At 42.1% G+C, this 16439-nt stretch overlaps 1 protein-coding gene across 1 annotated transcript; it reads left to right on the top strand.

The window, feature by feature from the left end:
* Positions 1–9829: 9829 nt before the first annotated feature.
* TSPAN6 (tetraspanin 6) lies at positions 9830–14728 on the top strand (the record flags this gene model as incomplete). Its single annotated transcript, XM_079726960.1, has 8 exons — positions 9830–9916; positions 10816–11004; positions 11260–11334; positions 12184–12282; positions 12571–12705; positions 13022–13105; positions 13805–13910; positions 14544–14728. 7 exons carry the CDS (start codon positions 9830–9832, stop codon positions 13871–13873), a joined length of 738 nt encoding a protein of 245 aa, XP_079583086.1. The 3' UTR covers positions 13874–13910; positions 14544–14728.
* Between the last annotated feature and the right edge of the window lie 1711 nt (positions 14729–16439).

Below are 16439 nucleotides of genomic sequence, written 5' to 3'. Positions count from 1 at the left end.
TTAGCATATATGGACTAAGAACTTGAACTCTAGAGTTACACAGATCTGCATGTGTATCCAATTCTGTCCCTATCAGCTATGGGGCTTTGGACAAATTCCTTACCTTCTCTGAGCCTCAGTTTGCTCATCTATAAAATGGGAATAATAATAGTATCTACCTTATAGAATAGACTATTGCCTGGCACATAGGGAAGCAATCCATGTACATTAGATATTATTATTACCAACTCCATCTTGAACAGGACTGGATGTCTCCTTTCTGCAGTCTCTCAGGTGGTGAGTATACCCTGGCTCTGTTCTTAGCTTTGGGCTTTGAGGCTTAGTGGTTTAGTAGTGGCTTCTAGCTTTCAAGTCCAGCCTAACCTTCTAGTTCTACCCTGCTGAGCCAGCAGGAAGTCAGTGGGGTTGGAAAGAACCTACTGAGGTACGTGAGGAGAGGGTAAGCAAGCTCCCACTGCCCTCTTACTACCCGTCCTGTCCTCACTCTAATGGGATGAGAGTTGTGTGGTTCCCAGTAGGCAAATACTTCATAAATGACAGTATTAAAACTTGCTGCCCATTGGTATAAACTGGCCACTGGACTTCTCAGCAAGCACCCACAGGCTTTCAATGAAATGCCATGCTCGGGGGAGGTGTCAGCCCCAGAAATGGAGGAACAAAAAGATGGCAGATTCTGGCCAGCCTCCCTAAGGGGCGTGAGAAGTCCAAGAATGGCAAAAATTCACTTTCCAGTTCATCACTCCCTGGCTTCAGATTTTGTCTAGAGAGTTTCAAGGAAGCAGGATGGGAAGAAGTAAGAGCAGGCGGGGGAGGCAAGGAAAGTGGAAAGATGTGGAAAGGAAGCTTAGCAAGAAAAGACAATCTGCCAGAGCTGAAGGCAAGAGATAGAGAAAAGCAGAAAGAGGGAGTGAAAGGATGAGAGAGAGGAGATTAAAGAGAGATTCAGGAAAATGAACAGCTAGATGCCCTAATCATTGACCCCTCTCCCACATGCAGCTTCCATCCAGTTCCTTGGTTTGGGAGCAGGGGCTTTCCTTTGCAGACCCAGTGCTCTGAATCTGTGACCCCTTCCCTGCCCACCTTCTCCCCAATCTCAGACTGAAAACTTGACTCATCACAGGGGTCAGCCATCCCTCTGCTGTGGGCCGGGAAGGTAGTGGGAACATATGTCTGCAGCCAGGTCACGGCTCAAATGGAAAGCAGCATGTGGTCCAGTTTCATAAAAGAACTTCTTCCTCCCCCCACCCCACCTCCAAGCCATGTTGCCCAAGTCCTGGGTCTCGTTATCCTCCCGGGTTGTGAAATGGGGTAGTGTGGTGTGGACGGATGAAGCAGCAGATCTTACCTGTTGTACGGTTTTTTTGTGTTCTCCCTCTCTCCTTCTCCTTCTCTTTCTCCTTCCTCTCTGCTCCTCTCATCAGTCGGAAAAACTTCGACTTTTTTACATTCCTAGAACGAGTGGCTCCTGGTCTGTCGGGGCCTCCGGGATTCTGTTAACACTGCCCAGATGTTAGGATATCAGCATCTGCCAAAAGTTTCCTTAAAGCTATATTATCCCCAAAGCTATAGCTGCTCCTCCCTCAGAAAAGAGTTTTAGAGAGGTGGGGGAGAAGGAACTCAAGGATGAGAGGAGCTCAATCCGTCTGCTGCAGAGCAGAGGAAAGTGTGAATGGCGCTGGCCCCAAGCCTGTGAGTATAGTAATGACTAACAGGCTGGCTAAAGGGCTTCCAGAGATGTGGTGCGCTGAAGAACACTGTTTTTTTTTTTTTTTTTTAAATGACTCAGCATGACCTCAGGATTGAATGAAAAGGAATTCCACAAACTCCTAGGAGAGGGGAAGAGTGGAGCTGATTTTGACATTCCCTGCAGATTTCCCCTGTAATTCCTTAGTACTCTTCATCCCCAAGTTGCCCTGCCATCCCTATGTACAGGGTCAGATCCACTTTGAAACCCTCTCTGATGACCTAACTCCTATGGACTTCAGTTTCTGATAAGATTATGTTGCTGACAAAAAATACCATGCACTTCTAGCCTGCAGAATCAAAACTGATTTCCTGTAATAAGAGTGGAGACAAAGGATGCTTAGAGAAGCTTTAGGGGGAGGTTGTTTAAGCCAATTGAGATGATCTATCTGTGCATGGCAAGGTTATAGCTATTGCTAAGCTGTTTCCTGGTGATCTTTTATGGAGGGCTGTGTTTCTCTTCACTAAGCAAGCTTTGTTCATTTTAGTATCTGATAATGAGACTGTTCTACCACAGTGCAGAACAGCTCCTGATACTTTCCCTCCACTTAGAGTTTAATTTCCATCCTTTTAAATGCATTGTCCTGGAAGAAATTTTTTTGGCTGCTGTAGAAATGATTTCTTCCTTGTGTGTGTAAGCAAGCTGGTAACCCCTTCTCAGTCATGAAGTAATGAGTGTTTACCATGTGTTCAACAGTGTGATCATTGTATAAAGAAGGCAAAGACATGGTCTTGGCCTCATTCATTTAATAAATTTATCAAACATCTACTGTGTTAAGGATGGTGGACAAAATCCCTGACATACTAATCCATAATTAATTAAACAAATATTTGTTGAGCATCTATTATGTGCCACACACCATTAGAGGTATCAATACTTGATAGACATCAGTGTGTAAAATGGAGATAATCCTTGCCCTCATGTATTGGAGGAGACACACATTCAACAAAAATGTTCTTTTTTATTTTTAACAACTTTATTGGAGTATAGTTGCTTTACATTGTTGTGTTAGTTTCTGCTTTACAACAGAGTGAATCAGTTATACATATACATATGTCCCCATATCTCTTCCCCCTTGCATCTCCCTCCCTCCCACCCTCCCTATCCCACCCCTCTAGGTGGTCACAAAGCACCGAGCTGCCCTCCCTGTGCTATGGGGCTGCTTCCCACTAGCTATCTATTTTACATTTGGTAGTGTAAAATACCAAATGTAAAAATAGAGAGTCAATGCCACACTCTCACTTCGTCCCAGCTTGCCCTTCCCCTTCCCCGTGTCCTCAAGTCCATTCTCTACATCTGTGTCTTTATTCCTGTCCTGCCTCTAGGTTCTTCAGAGCCATTTTTTTTTTTTAGATTTCATATATATGTGTTAGCATATGGTATTTTTCTCTTTCTGACTTACTTCACTGTGTATGACAGATTCTAGATCCATCCATCTCAGTACAAATAACTCAATTTAATTTCTTTTTATGGATGAGTAATACTCCGTTGTATATATGTGCCACATCTTCTTTATCCACTCATCTGTTGATGGATACTTAGGTTGCTTCCACATCCTGGCTATTGTAAATGGAGCTGCAATGCACATTTTGGTTCATGACTCTTTTTGAATTATGGTTTTCTCAGGGTATATGCCCAGTAGTGGGATTGCTGGGTCGTATGGTAGTTCTATATTTAGTTTTTAAAGGAACCTCCATACTGCTCTCCATAGTGGCTGTAACAAAAATGTTCTTAACTACAATTGTGTGTGTTTAGTGGACCAACCTTCATTGGACATCTACTATAAGCTAAGAACTGGAGGACAGTGATGAGTAAAAACTGTGTGATTCTTGATCTTACGGAGCTTACTCTCCAGCTCCCAGAGGGTTTATGTTTACTACGGGAGAGAAGGGGGACACAAACAATTAGAAAATTGTACAAGGCCATATAAATTTCCAAAGCTATTGAATACACTGTGAGGTCTCTGTGGGAAGACATGGGCTGTGGTCTGCTCTCAGGCAAGGAAAATGACATGTACAAGGGCTCATTGTTAGCTCAGAGGGGAGATGGGTTCAGGGGAGCAGTAGGAAACAAAGTTGAATAAATACAGTAGGGCCAAATTGTGAGGCCCTTGAAATCAGATATAGGAATTTACATTAAACTTATGTGTTAGGAAATAGTGAATCTATTAAATGAGTGTGTGTGTGTGTGTGTGTGTGTGTGTGTGTGTGTGTGACAGAGAGAGAGAGAGAAAGAGAGACAGAGAGATGGAGAGAGAGAAGGGAGAGCTAGTGAATGAGCAGAGGAATAAATTCTACCAGGGTTGTTTTCTTTCTAAAAAATCCATTCACGGACTCCCTCTTGGCAAAGAGTATAGTCCCAGCTCTTAGCAGGGCACACCGTACCCCGCACAAGCAAACCTCACTTATGTCCTCAGCCTAGTTTTAAACATTCACCTCATGACTCCCCATTCTGGACACATTGAACTTCTTGCTCTTCCTTTCACACCGTGGTAGCTTGGAGCAGATATATTTACTCTACCCTGTAACCCTTCCCCTTCTTTCCTGGGCTGTTGAGACCGTATCCATCATTGCTGCTGAGAAGCTTCCCTCAGCCCACCCCAGCCAGAACTGGTTTACTTCACCTTCCTTTGTATCATATCACTTTGTACATGTCTCAATTACAGAATTTATCATACTTATTGTCACTGCTGATATATGACAATCTCTGTCCCCTATTCTCCTAGTCTGTTCATCTCAGACTCATCTCTGTCCCCTACTAGCCTGTGAGTGGGACCACGGCTTAGTCTTCTTCATTCCCCCAGCACCAAACACAGAGGCCAGCACGTGCTAAGATGAGGATGCTGCATAAAGCCTCATGTCCCACTTAGGGCTGGAAGGAGCAGGGCAGAGGGGTGGTAGAGAGAGATTAAAGAAAAAAATGAAGGAGAGATTATGGAAATCATAGGGAGGTCAAAGTAAGGGGATAAATGAGACAAGAGGGGCAGCATTTGTATGAAGCACTGGGATGGGTAATATGAAGACCTTGCTCAAAACAGGTGGGGTCAATTTAAAAAACCAACATTTCTTCAGCACCTACTATGTGTGGGTAACACTATGTTAGACACTGTGGGGATATAAAGTTAAACAAAACACCTTTCCCTATGATTTGGTTGGGAAGATAAGACAAAGACTGGCAACATTCATGCATACAAATACAAAGTTTTAAGGTTCTTAAAGTTCAGTATCATTTTCAACTTCAAGACTTTTAATATGAAGCCTCTCAGCAGTCAATAAGATATTGTTTTAAGAAATATTAGATATGGAAACTGACTTGCCTAGTTGAGATCTCAGCAAAGCTCAACAAGCCTAGACTTGAAACAATTTTCTTAGAAAGTGGACTAAGACAAATTGACATGGAAATGAAAATTTTAATACCATTTAGGAGTATTTCTCATTTCTCTGTGTCTCAAACTGTATATTATGAGCCTTTTTGAAAGAGGCAAGATCAAGGATGGAAAGGGAAGAAAGGATTCATAGAGAACCCGAAAAGACAAGAGGAATAAAAAGATATTTCTATTCAGGAAACTAATTTTTAAAACTATACCTATGAATTATCTGTTTAAATGATGATATTTAAATTATGTGTTTAAATGATGTTTATCTGATGGCTGTAATATAAAATATGACACTTTAAGAAAATAAGTAGAGGGTGCTTTTATTTTATTTTATTTATTATTATTTTTTTATGGTACGCGGGCCTCTCACTGTTGTGGCCTCTCCCGTGGCGGAGCACAGGCTCCAGACGCGCAGGCTCAGCGACCATGGCTCACGGGCCCAGCTGCTCCGCGGCATGTGGGATCTTCCCGGACCGGGGCACGAACCCGTGTCCCCTGCATCGGCAGGCGGACTCTCAACCACTGCGCCACCAGGGAAGCCCTAGAAGGTGCTTTTAGATTTTACGATAGGCACTTAGCCAAAGGTAATTGGAGGGATTCTAGAAAAGGTATTAGAAAATGAAAATGGTAAGATCATTATGTGAATAAAAGATAAGACGCATTCTGTGCAAGATGCCTAATGTCTTTTTACTGGTGCCTAAGACAAGCAGTAGTAATGTCCCAAGACATTATCAACTTAATTTTTCTGGTTTATGTCAGTGTGACACTGGGATGGCTTAGACATTTAGTTTTTAATTTCATTTAACTTAATCATACCTTGAGTGACTACTAAGTGGTTAGCCTCAGAGACCAGCTATGACCAATGAGCTGAACAAGGGTTGGCTGAGCACCAAAGGAGCTCATCAACTGAGCATTGTGTCCTAGGGTTCTGGAGAGTATAAAAGGGGGCGCAGTAGTTTCTGAACAACAGGATGTAAGACAGGTAAGTAGAGAACAAGCAGGTACTGAAAGCAGGTACTGTAGTAATGGACTAAGGGTATGAGTTAACCTGAGTAGTCAGAGTATAAGCACTGATGTTAAAGAAAAAGGTATGTGTGTGGGCCGGGGTGGGCGGTTGTGGGGAGGACGCTCTCACTGAGTTGGGGTTGAGCTGAACCTTAAGTTGGTGGGGCAGGAATTTTGAGTTTGGAGAGTGGGAAGTGAGTAGGGAACCGATCTTATTTATTGGGGAAGATAATCATACTGGCTTATTGTGGAACAGAAAATTCACTTTGGAAAAGCTGTAGGAAATAAGTTGATACATGTGCTGGGGGAGGCATCATTTAAATGCCAAAGAGAAACATTTAAATCTAATCTTGAAAGTTACAAGAAGTTAATAGGGAAGGGACACAAATCTATACTAAATATTGAATGTAAAACAAGCAGCAACAATACTTAAGGAAGGTATCTTCTTTTTTCCTACATTTTCGGCATCAGACATGTTCTTGTGCTCAGAAAAGAGGGAGAAATTAAGAGGCTGAACCAGAAGAACTACTGAACTCTCTACCACTCTGGGATGCGCAGGATTACCTCCTAGGTGATTGGGCTATTGAGTGAAGGCAAAAGTAAAATTCAACAAAAAACCCCAAGTACGAGGCAGAATTGGGGAAACCATTGAGGTTCTTGTGCTTCAGGGGCTCCAAAGAGCCCTTGTTTGTGTTTAAATGTACAACGGCAGCCATGTCTCATCACAGAGTGGGCCCCATTTCTGCTGAGGGAAACAGAAGTTGCCAGGGCTTAGTCCTAGGCAAGTTACTTAGCCTCTTTGAACCTGTCTCCTCATCTGTAAAATGTGGGCAGTGGTAGTCCTCATCTCACAATAAGGGCTTTTGTAATGTAAGCATGAGGCAAGGCTTGTTGATTGCTTAGCAACGGTGGTTGGTACATAGTCAATGTTCAATATTGCAGTCATTATTAATACTTTAAAGAATAATCTTATAACCTAGAGAATTACTTGTTAAATTGCCTAGATGGGATGAGATGCCCCTTTGTCTGGGTTTGGACCCAGACCCAGGCCTAAATTTGAACTAAACTGAACTTCTGGGTTTGGTGGCATGGCAACAGGGCGGGGTGGGGGGGAGTAGCAGGGTGGGAGGCTCTGGTGCAAGGTGTTGTGGCCATAGGAATATTAAATTCCATGTCAGCTTTCGGTTTAATTTGGCACCAACTGCTATTCAAACAAAGCAGCGTTGTGAGTGGCAGAGGAAGGGAGAGGAGGAAAATCAACACATTCTTGGAAATAAGATGTGGCTTTTGCTTTGACTATTTTGTTTTTTCTTCAGCCACAGAAGTATTTATTTGCTCTCAGGCTCACAATGAAAATCCCTTTCAGGACATGGTACAAACCTAAGCCTCAGATAAAACCTCCATTTAAGATGACAAGAATTTAACAAGACTTCCCTGATACTTTTTTGTTTTAATATGAGAACCCCTCAGATAGTGCTATTTAGTTTAGGGAGACAGCTTTAATTATACTTAGAGCCCCCCTCAACCTCATTTCCTGTAGCTATGGCATATGTGGTACTTTAAAAGTTGATGTCTGCCTTATGCCTGATGACCTTGGCTTAGTGTTTACAAGATGTATAGATGTATCATTTACCCATTCTCTCCATGTATTTATGTGTTAGGCTTTTCTAATTTTAGGATAAGATTTTAGTATAAAGTGTAGCAGTGCAATAATTCTCCAGTAGTTGCTCTCTTGGACCTCAGACATCTGGCATGGTGCTATAGGAGCTGGTCCTAGGTCAATATTTGAAGCACAGGGAAGCTCTGTGTGACCAAGTTAATGGAACTTTCCTGTTTTCTGGTTCTGTGGTGTATGTTTAAAGCACGGTTTCGAGCAAAAAGTTTAGGTATCCATCTCTTCTTCACTAATGCAGGACTTATTGTCATAGCAATACAGTAAATGCCCATTTGTAATGTTAAACTTGTGTCAATGATGATGTAAATTGGTTGGTTAGGAAACTGATACTGTCTTCTAATCCCACGCCTCTAGAAATAACACACACACACACACACACACACACACGACACAGTTTCTTCCCTCAGAGAGCTTATACTTTAGATGAGAAATTAGACCTTAATAGATTAAAAAAAAATCCCTCTCCTGAGGTTTCCAGTATTTAGGAGACCGTGAAGAGGGCTTTTTTTTTTTTAATTCCACTTTATCCCAAAGTCTGACTTTGGGATGCCTGTGGACATAAGGGACCGGAAACTTTCTGGTGATTCATTCTCATCCTGTAAGCAGTTTAAGTCCTTAGGAACACATGGTCTCAAGTTCTAGGAAGATCTAAGCAATTGGGAGAATTTCTTGGGGATGAGCAGACACCAAATACCATATACAGCTTGTATAATAGGGGAGATGATGCAAAGCAGTTATCTCTAGTTTTGGCTTTGCTATTAGTTGTATGACCTATGATTTCAGCCTCTTTGTGATCAGCTGGTTCTTGATCTGAAAAACCAGAAGGCTGGAATAATACAGTGCCTTTCAGTTTTAACATTTAAAAGGGGGTCACATTTACCTGGTACTCTCTGTAGTGCCTTCCCTTTTTGAAGTTTGTAGCTAATAGCTGAACTTACATTTCAGGATTAAGTACTTTAAAACACTTTTCCTCAACTCCCAAGTTACTCAGAGGATAAGGGAGGAGAGGGATAAAGGAGCTTGGCAAATTCTTGTAGAGAAATTCTAAAATTCATTATCTTTCATACCTACGTTTGGAATTCGTACAAGTGATTATTTCTTATTATTCTTATGCCCCCTCCCCACCTCATAAAACAATGTTCAAAAATCGAAAAGCACAAAACAGGAGAAACAAACCAGCGTAATTCTACCATTCAGGTAAATTGCACTTTTCCTTTCGGTTTTTGTCTAAAAACATGTGACTGGACGTATCGCTCTGCGATCTGCTTTTGTTTCTCTTTGGAAATATATATCTTGAGAGTATTTTGCTATGTCATAAAGTATTCTTAGGTCACTTTTTTTCTTTCTTTCTTTCTTTTTTTTTTTTTCAGTACACGGGCCTCTCACTGTTGCGGCCTCTCTCGCTGCGGAGCACAGGCTCCGGACGCGCAAGCTCAGCGGCCATGGCTCACGGGCGCAGCCGCTCCGCGGCATGTGGGATCTTCCCGGACCGGGGCACGAACCCGTGTCCCCTGCATTGGCAGGCGGACTCTCAACCACTGCGCCACCAGGGGAGCCCCAGGGGAGCCCCTTAGGTCACTTTTAACCTCTTTCCATTTCTGTTTTTCCTTCTAGGGCTCCAGGGGCTGGCGAGGCCGAATCTCAAAGCGCTGCTGTTGCTGCTGGTGCTGCTGGTGATAGAAACAATATGATAGAGTTATAAGGTCAAGGGGAGGGGTGGCGGGCGGGAAAGATTCCTTGAGCGAAAAAATGAAGCAGGCTCCCCTTTGAAGATCTAAGAAATTTCCGACACTAGAACCTTTTGTGTAGAGTTTTCGGCAACCTTCGGCAGGGGGCGCTCGGAAATTGCCGTCACTTTCCAGACAGCCTCCCGGACCTTGCCCTCTAGAAAACTGTACAGTGTTTCCGGCTCTTCTCAGTCGCAGACGCTCGTAACTTTTCGGCACTTTCCGGGGAGACTCGGGGGCTCCGCGCCTCGCTCACTCTGTTCCGATCGCCTGGCGCGGCGGGGCAGGGTCTCGGGCTAGTCATGGCGTCCCCGTCTCGGAGGCTGCAGACCAAACCGGTCATCACTTGTTTCAAGAGCGTCCTCTTGATCTACACATTCATCTTCTGGGTGAGAGACGGAGACACCCGGGGACGGGAGGGGATCCCGGGCTGGGGTCGTGCGGAGGGAGCTCGGATCGGAGGTGGGGAGGGAGGCGCTGGTGGGGCTGGGGCGGCGGTCGCTGCTGGGACCCCGGCGCTGGTGACGACGTGCTGGGGCTCGAGCTCGGGCTCGGGCATCTCGCCCGCGCGGGTCGGGGTGTCGGGCGACGGCAGCCGAGAGGCTGAGCCGGGACCCAGACGTGCCTAGCGTTGGAATTCGATGCGAGGGGCGAGTAAGGGAGTGAATCCCCCCAGAGCAAACAGAGGTTGTCCCCGGACCATTGGAGAGGCAAGGCTTTCCCGGCCCCAGTGAGGGCTCGCTTGCATAATAGTCTTTTTCTTTTCACTGCTTCATAAGAGGGGAGTATTTCGCAGGTAAGTATGGTAATGGCTCCACTCCCGCCAATCTGTCCTTGGGCTTGCTTTGTGTACCATTCCTTTGTACCCTGTGCTCATCTCTGAACTGGGGGGAAGGGGAAAGTTTCTGGAACTCTTAGAAACACTCCCCCCACCCCCACCCCCACCCCCATCTGCGGAGAGGTTTTCTTCCTAAGGCGGGTGTAAAACAGTTAAGTTTTGATCCCTAGGGCAAAAAAACAGGTAAAGTTTAAGAATTTTGTCAAGGTGCCTTCTCTAGCTGCCCCTTGGTTTTGTCCTGGCCACAGTGATCCAGCGTGTGGATTTATCAAGGCCTGTTCTTGTGTACAGCCCCACTCCCTTGTCTACCACATCCCAGCCACAGCTCTTTGGCCACAGACTGCTACATGAATTCTCACACCTATTGTTTCTTAAACACCTAGTGGTTTGTGGTTTCAAGATGTTGCTGTATACAGTGTGTAACTCTCAATTCTCTGATTTCCCACATAGATCACTGGTGTTATCCTTCTTGCTGTTGGCATTTGGGGCAAGGTGAGCCTAGAGAATTATTTTTCCCTTTTAAATGAAAAGGCCACCAATGTCCCCTTCGTGCTCATTGGCACTGGCACTGTCATTATTCTTTTGGGCACCTTCGGCTGTTTTGCTACCTGCCGAGCTTCTGCATGGATGCTAAAACTGGTGAGTCCTTGCTTTCTTAGAATTGGTTGTTGGTTTTTTGAAAAGGCTTATATGTTGTAGGCTTTGTTTCTTGGAACTAGGCCTGGCCCTTTTTGATTTTTCCTCTTCCTTATGAAAACTTAGCAAGTAACAGTGTAGCTGCCAATTCCCACCTTTGTGTTTTCCCTGCCCTTTTCCATAAAAACGTGCTGAACATTGACTCCCTTTGCAGCTGTGATGTATAAACTGACTTGGACCTTTCTTTTTATCCTGCAGTATGCAATGTTTCTGACTCTAATTTTTTTGGTTGAACTGGTCGCTGCCATCGTAGGATTTGTTTTCAGACATGAGGTAAGCCTGAGTTTGGGAACCTTAATATGTGAAAATTTATCCTCTAAGAGATAAAGCTGGATCAATTTAAGTAATAGAGTTAAGCGACAGCTTTCACCAGTTTAAAAAATCACTTACAGCTGTGTTTAAAGCTGACTTTTTCAACCTGTAGCTGACAGTAATAACTTTCTGGTAAAAAAAAAAAAAAAAAACCTAGCCCACTTTTTTGGTAAAGACTGATAGTCACCAGAAGAAAATTGAAGGTACCCATAATTATTTGTATTTGCAGTCATTTTTCTGTGTATAAGTACCTATTAAAGTGTACATAGTACAATTTATAACTTTAGCGATAGGAAAATATTTAAAGCACAAAATTGATAACACAAAATTGATACCTTCTCCACTCATCAAAACCTTAATAAATCTGGGGTTAGGAAGTCATTCAATGAGTACTGAAGGCTCATCAATGAGAGTGGTAGTGCAAAGTGGTAGTGCATTCTCCCAGAGTGAGATTTTGTAGCTTAAAAATCCCATAGGCATCAAATGTGTACTCAGTTGAAAGTGAAGAAAGATTGAGGGTGGGAGGAGATACAGCAGAAGGAAGCTGCCACTTGAATAAATATATGTTCCCATAGCACTTTGAACGTCTAGTCGTTATCATCTTTTACTGGAATGTTTTGCTTAGGAATCCCCTTAGCTAAACTTACATTGCTTAGAAGACAGGATTGGACCATAGAAGTTAATTACCATACACATTGCTGCTATCTAAGATAGGACCATTGGTCAGATGTGGGAATTTCTTATTTGACCTAGAAACCAAAAGGACATTCTAAAATCTTTGTTTACTGGCCTTGTGTTTCTTTGCTGTAGATTAAGAACAGCTTTAAGAATAATTATGAGAAAGCTTTAAAGCAATATAATGCTACGGGAGATTATAGAAGCGATGCAGTAGACAAGATCCAAAATACGGTAAGTGGTCATAGGTGGTGGCTTCTCAAGAGGGGAACACATTCCTTATTCCCTCAGAGAAGAGGATAGGGCCCTGCCTACCAGACGTTGTCCATTTGTACTGTAGCAGTGAAAGTAAGGCCAGTCCCAAAGTGCTAATCTCATGAATTATAATGCCAATAGAGAACAGCTGCTTTAAAATATGTCTTAAGCTAGAGATCACCAAGTATAATCTAAGATGATGGTTTAATTGTTTGACTACAAAGTGGTAATATGAACTATAAATGCTTCCGTTGGATTTTTTTTCAGTTGCACTGTTGTGGTGTCACCGACTATAGAGATTGGAAGGATGCTAATTATTACTCAGAAAAAGGATTTCCCAAGAGCTGCTGTAAACTTGAAGGTTGTTCTCCTCAGAGAGATGCAGATAAAGTAAACAATGAAGTAAGGAGTAAAAAAAGAATTTAATTTTTACTCACAATACATGTAATCTGAAATAGGGCAGAGCAGGTGTTATTCTCATTGAATAAATGAGGAAACTGAAGCTCAGAAAATTGGTGACTTGATTTCACACTTATGCATAATCCAAAAGGTGGAACCTGTGTTCCTCAAAGGAGACAGGATTTGTTATGAAAGAATAAATTTTAATAAAAGAACAATCAAAGGCTAAGGTAGCTCATCTTTCGCAGAGATGTGTGATCAAAGTATTTATTATGGTTTGAGCTGTGCTTAATGTTTTTTTTTTTTTCTCTTCCATCAGGGTTGTTTTATAAAGGTGATGACCATTATAGAGTCAGAAATGGGAGTTGTTGCGGGAATTTCTTTTGGAGTTGCTTGCTTCCAGGTAAGTCCTTGTAGTTAGGAAATGTTTCATCACTCTTGTTAGGTGTAAGCTATAAGATTTCCACTTTGAAGGCTTCAGTTTTTGCTTCAGGGCGCTGGTTAGCAAGGGCATTTTTAGAGAAGTCATATTTTCACAAAACTCTCAGTTGCTCATCACAGTAGAGATGTAGTAGTTTTGCTCTTTTCATTCCAATTTTTGGTTGTCTTGCATCTTATGTTTTCCCACAGCTACAGAGTTCTCTAAGACCTGCCCTGCTAAGTCTGTCTGAATCTGCACTAATAGCCGCTAGCCACCTTTCAAAAGGCTAGTGGCCACCGTGTTGGACAGAACGGGTATTACAGAATATTTTCATCATCACAGCACTGTTTTAGAATCCTCCAAGAGAATCTCTGCCTTGATAGATGGAGATTTTACTTGATGAGATGCATATTCTAAGCCATATCCTTTTTGCTCTGATAACTGAGAGGAAGAGTAAGGAAAGTTTCCCCAAACTTCAAGATTTTCCTGAGTGATTTTTGTCAGTGGTGGTTGTGAAATTCCGATCACAGTAGTAGTTAGACTTCACTTATATGCTTATTCTAGAAAAAAACTTAAGGAAATTGGTAGTGAATTAGAAGTGAAAGGAGAATATACCTGTATCCTGAGGTCTTTAAGCTTTGTGTGTATGTGTGTTTAATTTTGCTTGTATTTTGTTTCCAGCTGATTGGAATCTTTCTAGCCTACTGCCTCTCTCGCGCCATAACAAATAACCAGTATGAGATAGTGTAACCAGCATAATACGGGCCTATTCCTCTCCAACTTTAAGGTATGTTCATTTTGATCCTCAGTCCTCTCAGTGTTAGTATTTACTCTAGCCTATACATGTGATGGATGGACTGAGTTTGCCAAGAAGGTCATGTCCAGCAGTGCATTCAAATGTTATTGTTACTGTGTAACCCTGCATAGGCACTTGTCTCTCAGTACAAGTCATGGCCAAAAAGGACAGAAGGGCCTCTCTGGGTTTACCTGCACATGTCAGCCTAAAGATCCTAAGTGGTCCCCTTTCTAACAGATTTGGACCTAGTGTAGAGAAGTGAAGAATCCCAATAGTGACCTGGCAAGTACACTCTGCTCTTGGTCAATATTGGCATTTTCCCCTGGTCTTTTACCTAATTCTCATTTATTGCAGTCCTCTGGTGGACTGTTACTAGAGCCATAAACTCATCTAGCTTAACTAGATTTTGGAGAAACATGTGCTTCAATAACTTCAGTATTTGAATGGTAAAACGTGAGAACTGTAGCCGGCTGAATTAATCCCTGGGGCACCCTTCACATTTGAATTGAGCCACTGACTGGGAACACATGAAGGTCTTCATTAGCAGACTGGATTAAAATGTGTGGAAAGGAATACAGATAAATTTGGGTTATAAGTAAATTAACTTTTTTTCTTTAATTTTAGGATTTTAACATCCCCACCCCCAACCCTGTGAATTACAAGATCGCCTGGATGGAAGACTGACATTTCTTACAGATAGATTGAAAAACTATACCAGTAGTCTGATTCGATCAAGACATTTGCTTGATATGTTTGAAGTCCACCTTTTGTCCCATTCATGTTAGATAGCTGAAATCCCCATGTCACTCTGAAACACTGGAAGAGCTTAGTAAATTGTAAATGAAGCAATACTGTGTTCCTCTTGACTTTTTTTTTTCCTCAGTGTGTGGCTTTTGAAAGTCACTGTGAGTTTGCTGTCAATGTAGTGTGATCGAAAATTGATCCCTCCAAACTGGACCTTTTCCCAGCCAGGGTTAGCTGGTGTGATTGTATAATTTGCATCAAGAAGTTAAAATATTTTCATTAGTCTCTGTTCTGCTGATAGGCAGAGAGTCACATTGCGTAATTTAATTCCAGCCAATAGTTGAATAACACCCATCATTAGAGTTGCCAAACGGTAGTAACGACGGTCTCTGACCTCTAAGGCACCCAAGACTATAAAAGGCACTACCAGTCCTCTGTGATACACCAGGTTGCAACACAGTTAACACTTTACATTTCTTTGCCTCGAAATTTAGGTATTTATACTAACATTTATGTTTCCCCTATTGTTTGAAAAGTTCTAATTATTACTTAATGGTGTCAAGAGTTATTGTATTCTCCTTAGGAGTTTAAAGCAACTCATCTTCATTAGCTTTAGCTGGTATTTCCTTACCAGGTTGATAAGAATTGTCAACATTAAGGTTAACTTTTAATAGTCTTAGTTTTGTTTTGTGCCTTTGATTAATAAATATAAATCTTTTACACAATAAATAGTGTTTTCCTCTAAAATCATTGTGTTTAACTTTTGGAAAATCTGGGATGGTTGTTTTCCACTAAGAAAGCTAAGGCCCATATTTCTACTTGGAGTACAGTTTTAGATATGAAATATAAAACTGAGGTCTTGACTCTCATTTTTAAAAAGTCCCTGTTTACATGAACTATTCCCTGTGAAAGGATTACATTCCTTGCTATGAAATAGCATATGCTTAGCATTCTCCTAGAGATCAGACTCTTTTTATTGTATAGTTTACAGTAAGAAGTTGGATAGGGAGAGGTATAACTTGTACCTTCAGGCTAGTAAGGAAATTAATAATTAAAATTGGAGTTGGAATGGGGGAATTCTTTCTTTGGTTTTGAGTTTCTTTATATATCCATTAGTAGAACCTAGCTCATTGATTGCCACACATTCACACAGTCCTTGAATTTGATGGTAAAGGGGAATCAATCACAGTTATAAGGAAAGTGGATAAAAGCTACTAGTTGAAAAAGATTAATAATGAATTTTGGGGTACATGTTTTAAAGTACTTGGAATTACTGCAGAGAAAGAATATTCTCCATTAAAATAATTGATGGGTGACTTTTTATGTTTTATTTATTTTTGACTGCATTGGGTCTTCGTTGCTGTGCGCGGGCTTTCTCTAGTTGCGGAGAGCGCGGGCTACTCTTCATTGTGGTGCGTGGGCTTCTCATTGCGGTGGCTTCTCTTGCAGAGCACGGGCTCTAGGCACACGGGATCAGTAGTTGCAGCGCACGGGCTTAGTTGCTCCACAGCATGTGGGATCTTCCCGGACCAGGGCTCGAACCCGTGTCCCCTGCATTGGCAAGTGGATTCTTAACCACTGTGCCACCAGAGAAACCCTGATGGGCGACTTTTGACATAAGATATAGAGATAAAACAATTGAAAACTAGTGGCTTTCCAAATGCAGTGAATCAGGGTTATTGAAATAAGTGAAGCTAAAGAAGGATTTAAAGGACAATCAGATTTATTTTAAGGATAATCAGCAATTTTCAAATAGCTATTTTTCACTAGGGTGGC

This window comes from Hyperoodon ampullatus (genome assembly GCF_949752795.1).
Source record: "Hyperoodon ampullatus genome assembly, chromosome: X".
Taxonomy (NCBI): domain Eukaryota; kingdom Metazoa; phylum Chordata; class Mammalia; order Artiodactyla; family Ziphiidae; genus Hyperoodon; species Hyperoodon ampullatus.
The sequence above is the reverse complement of the archived record's forward strand: the minus strand, read 5'-3'. Positions and strand labels throughout refer to the sequence as shown.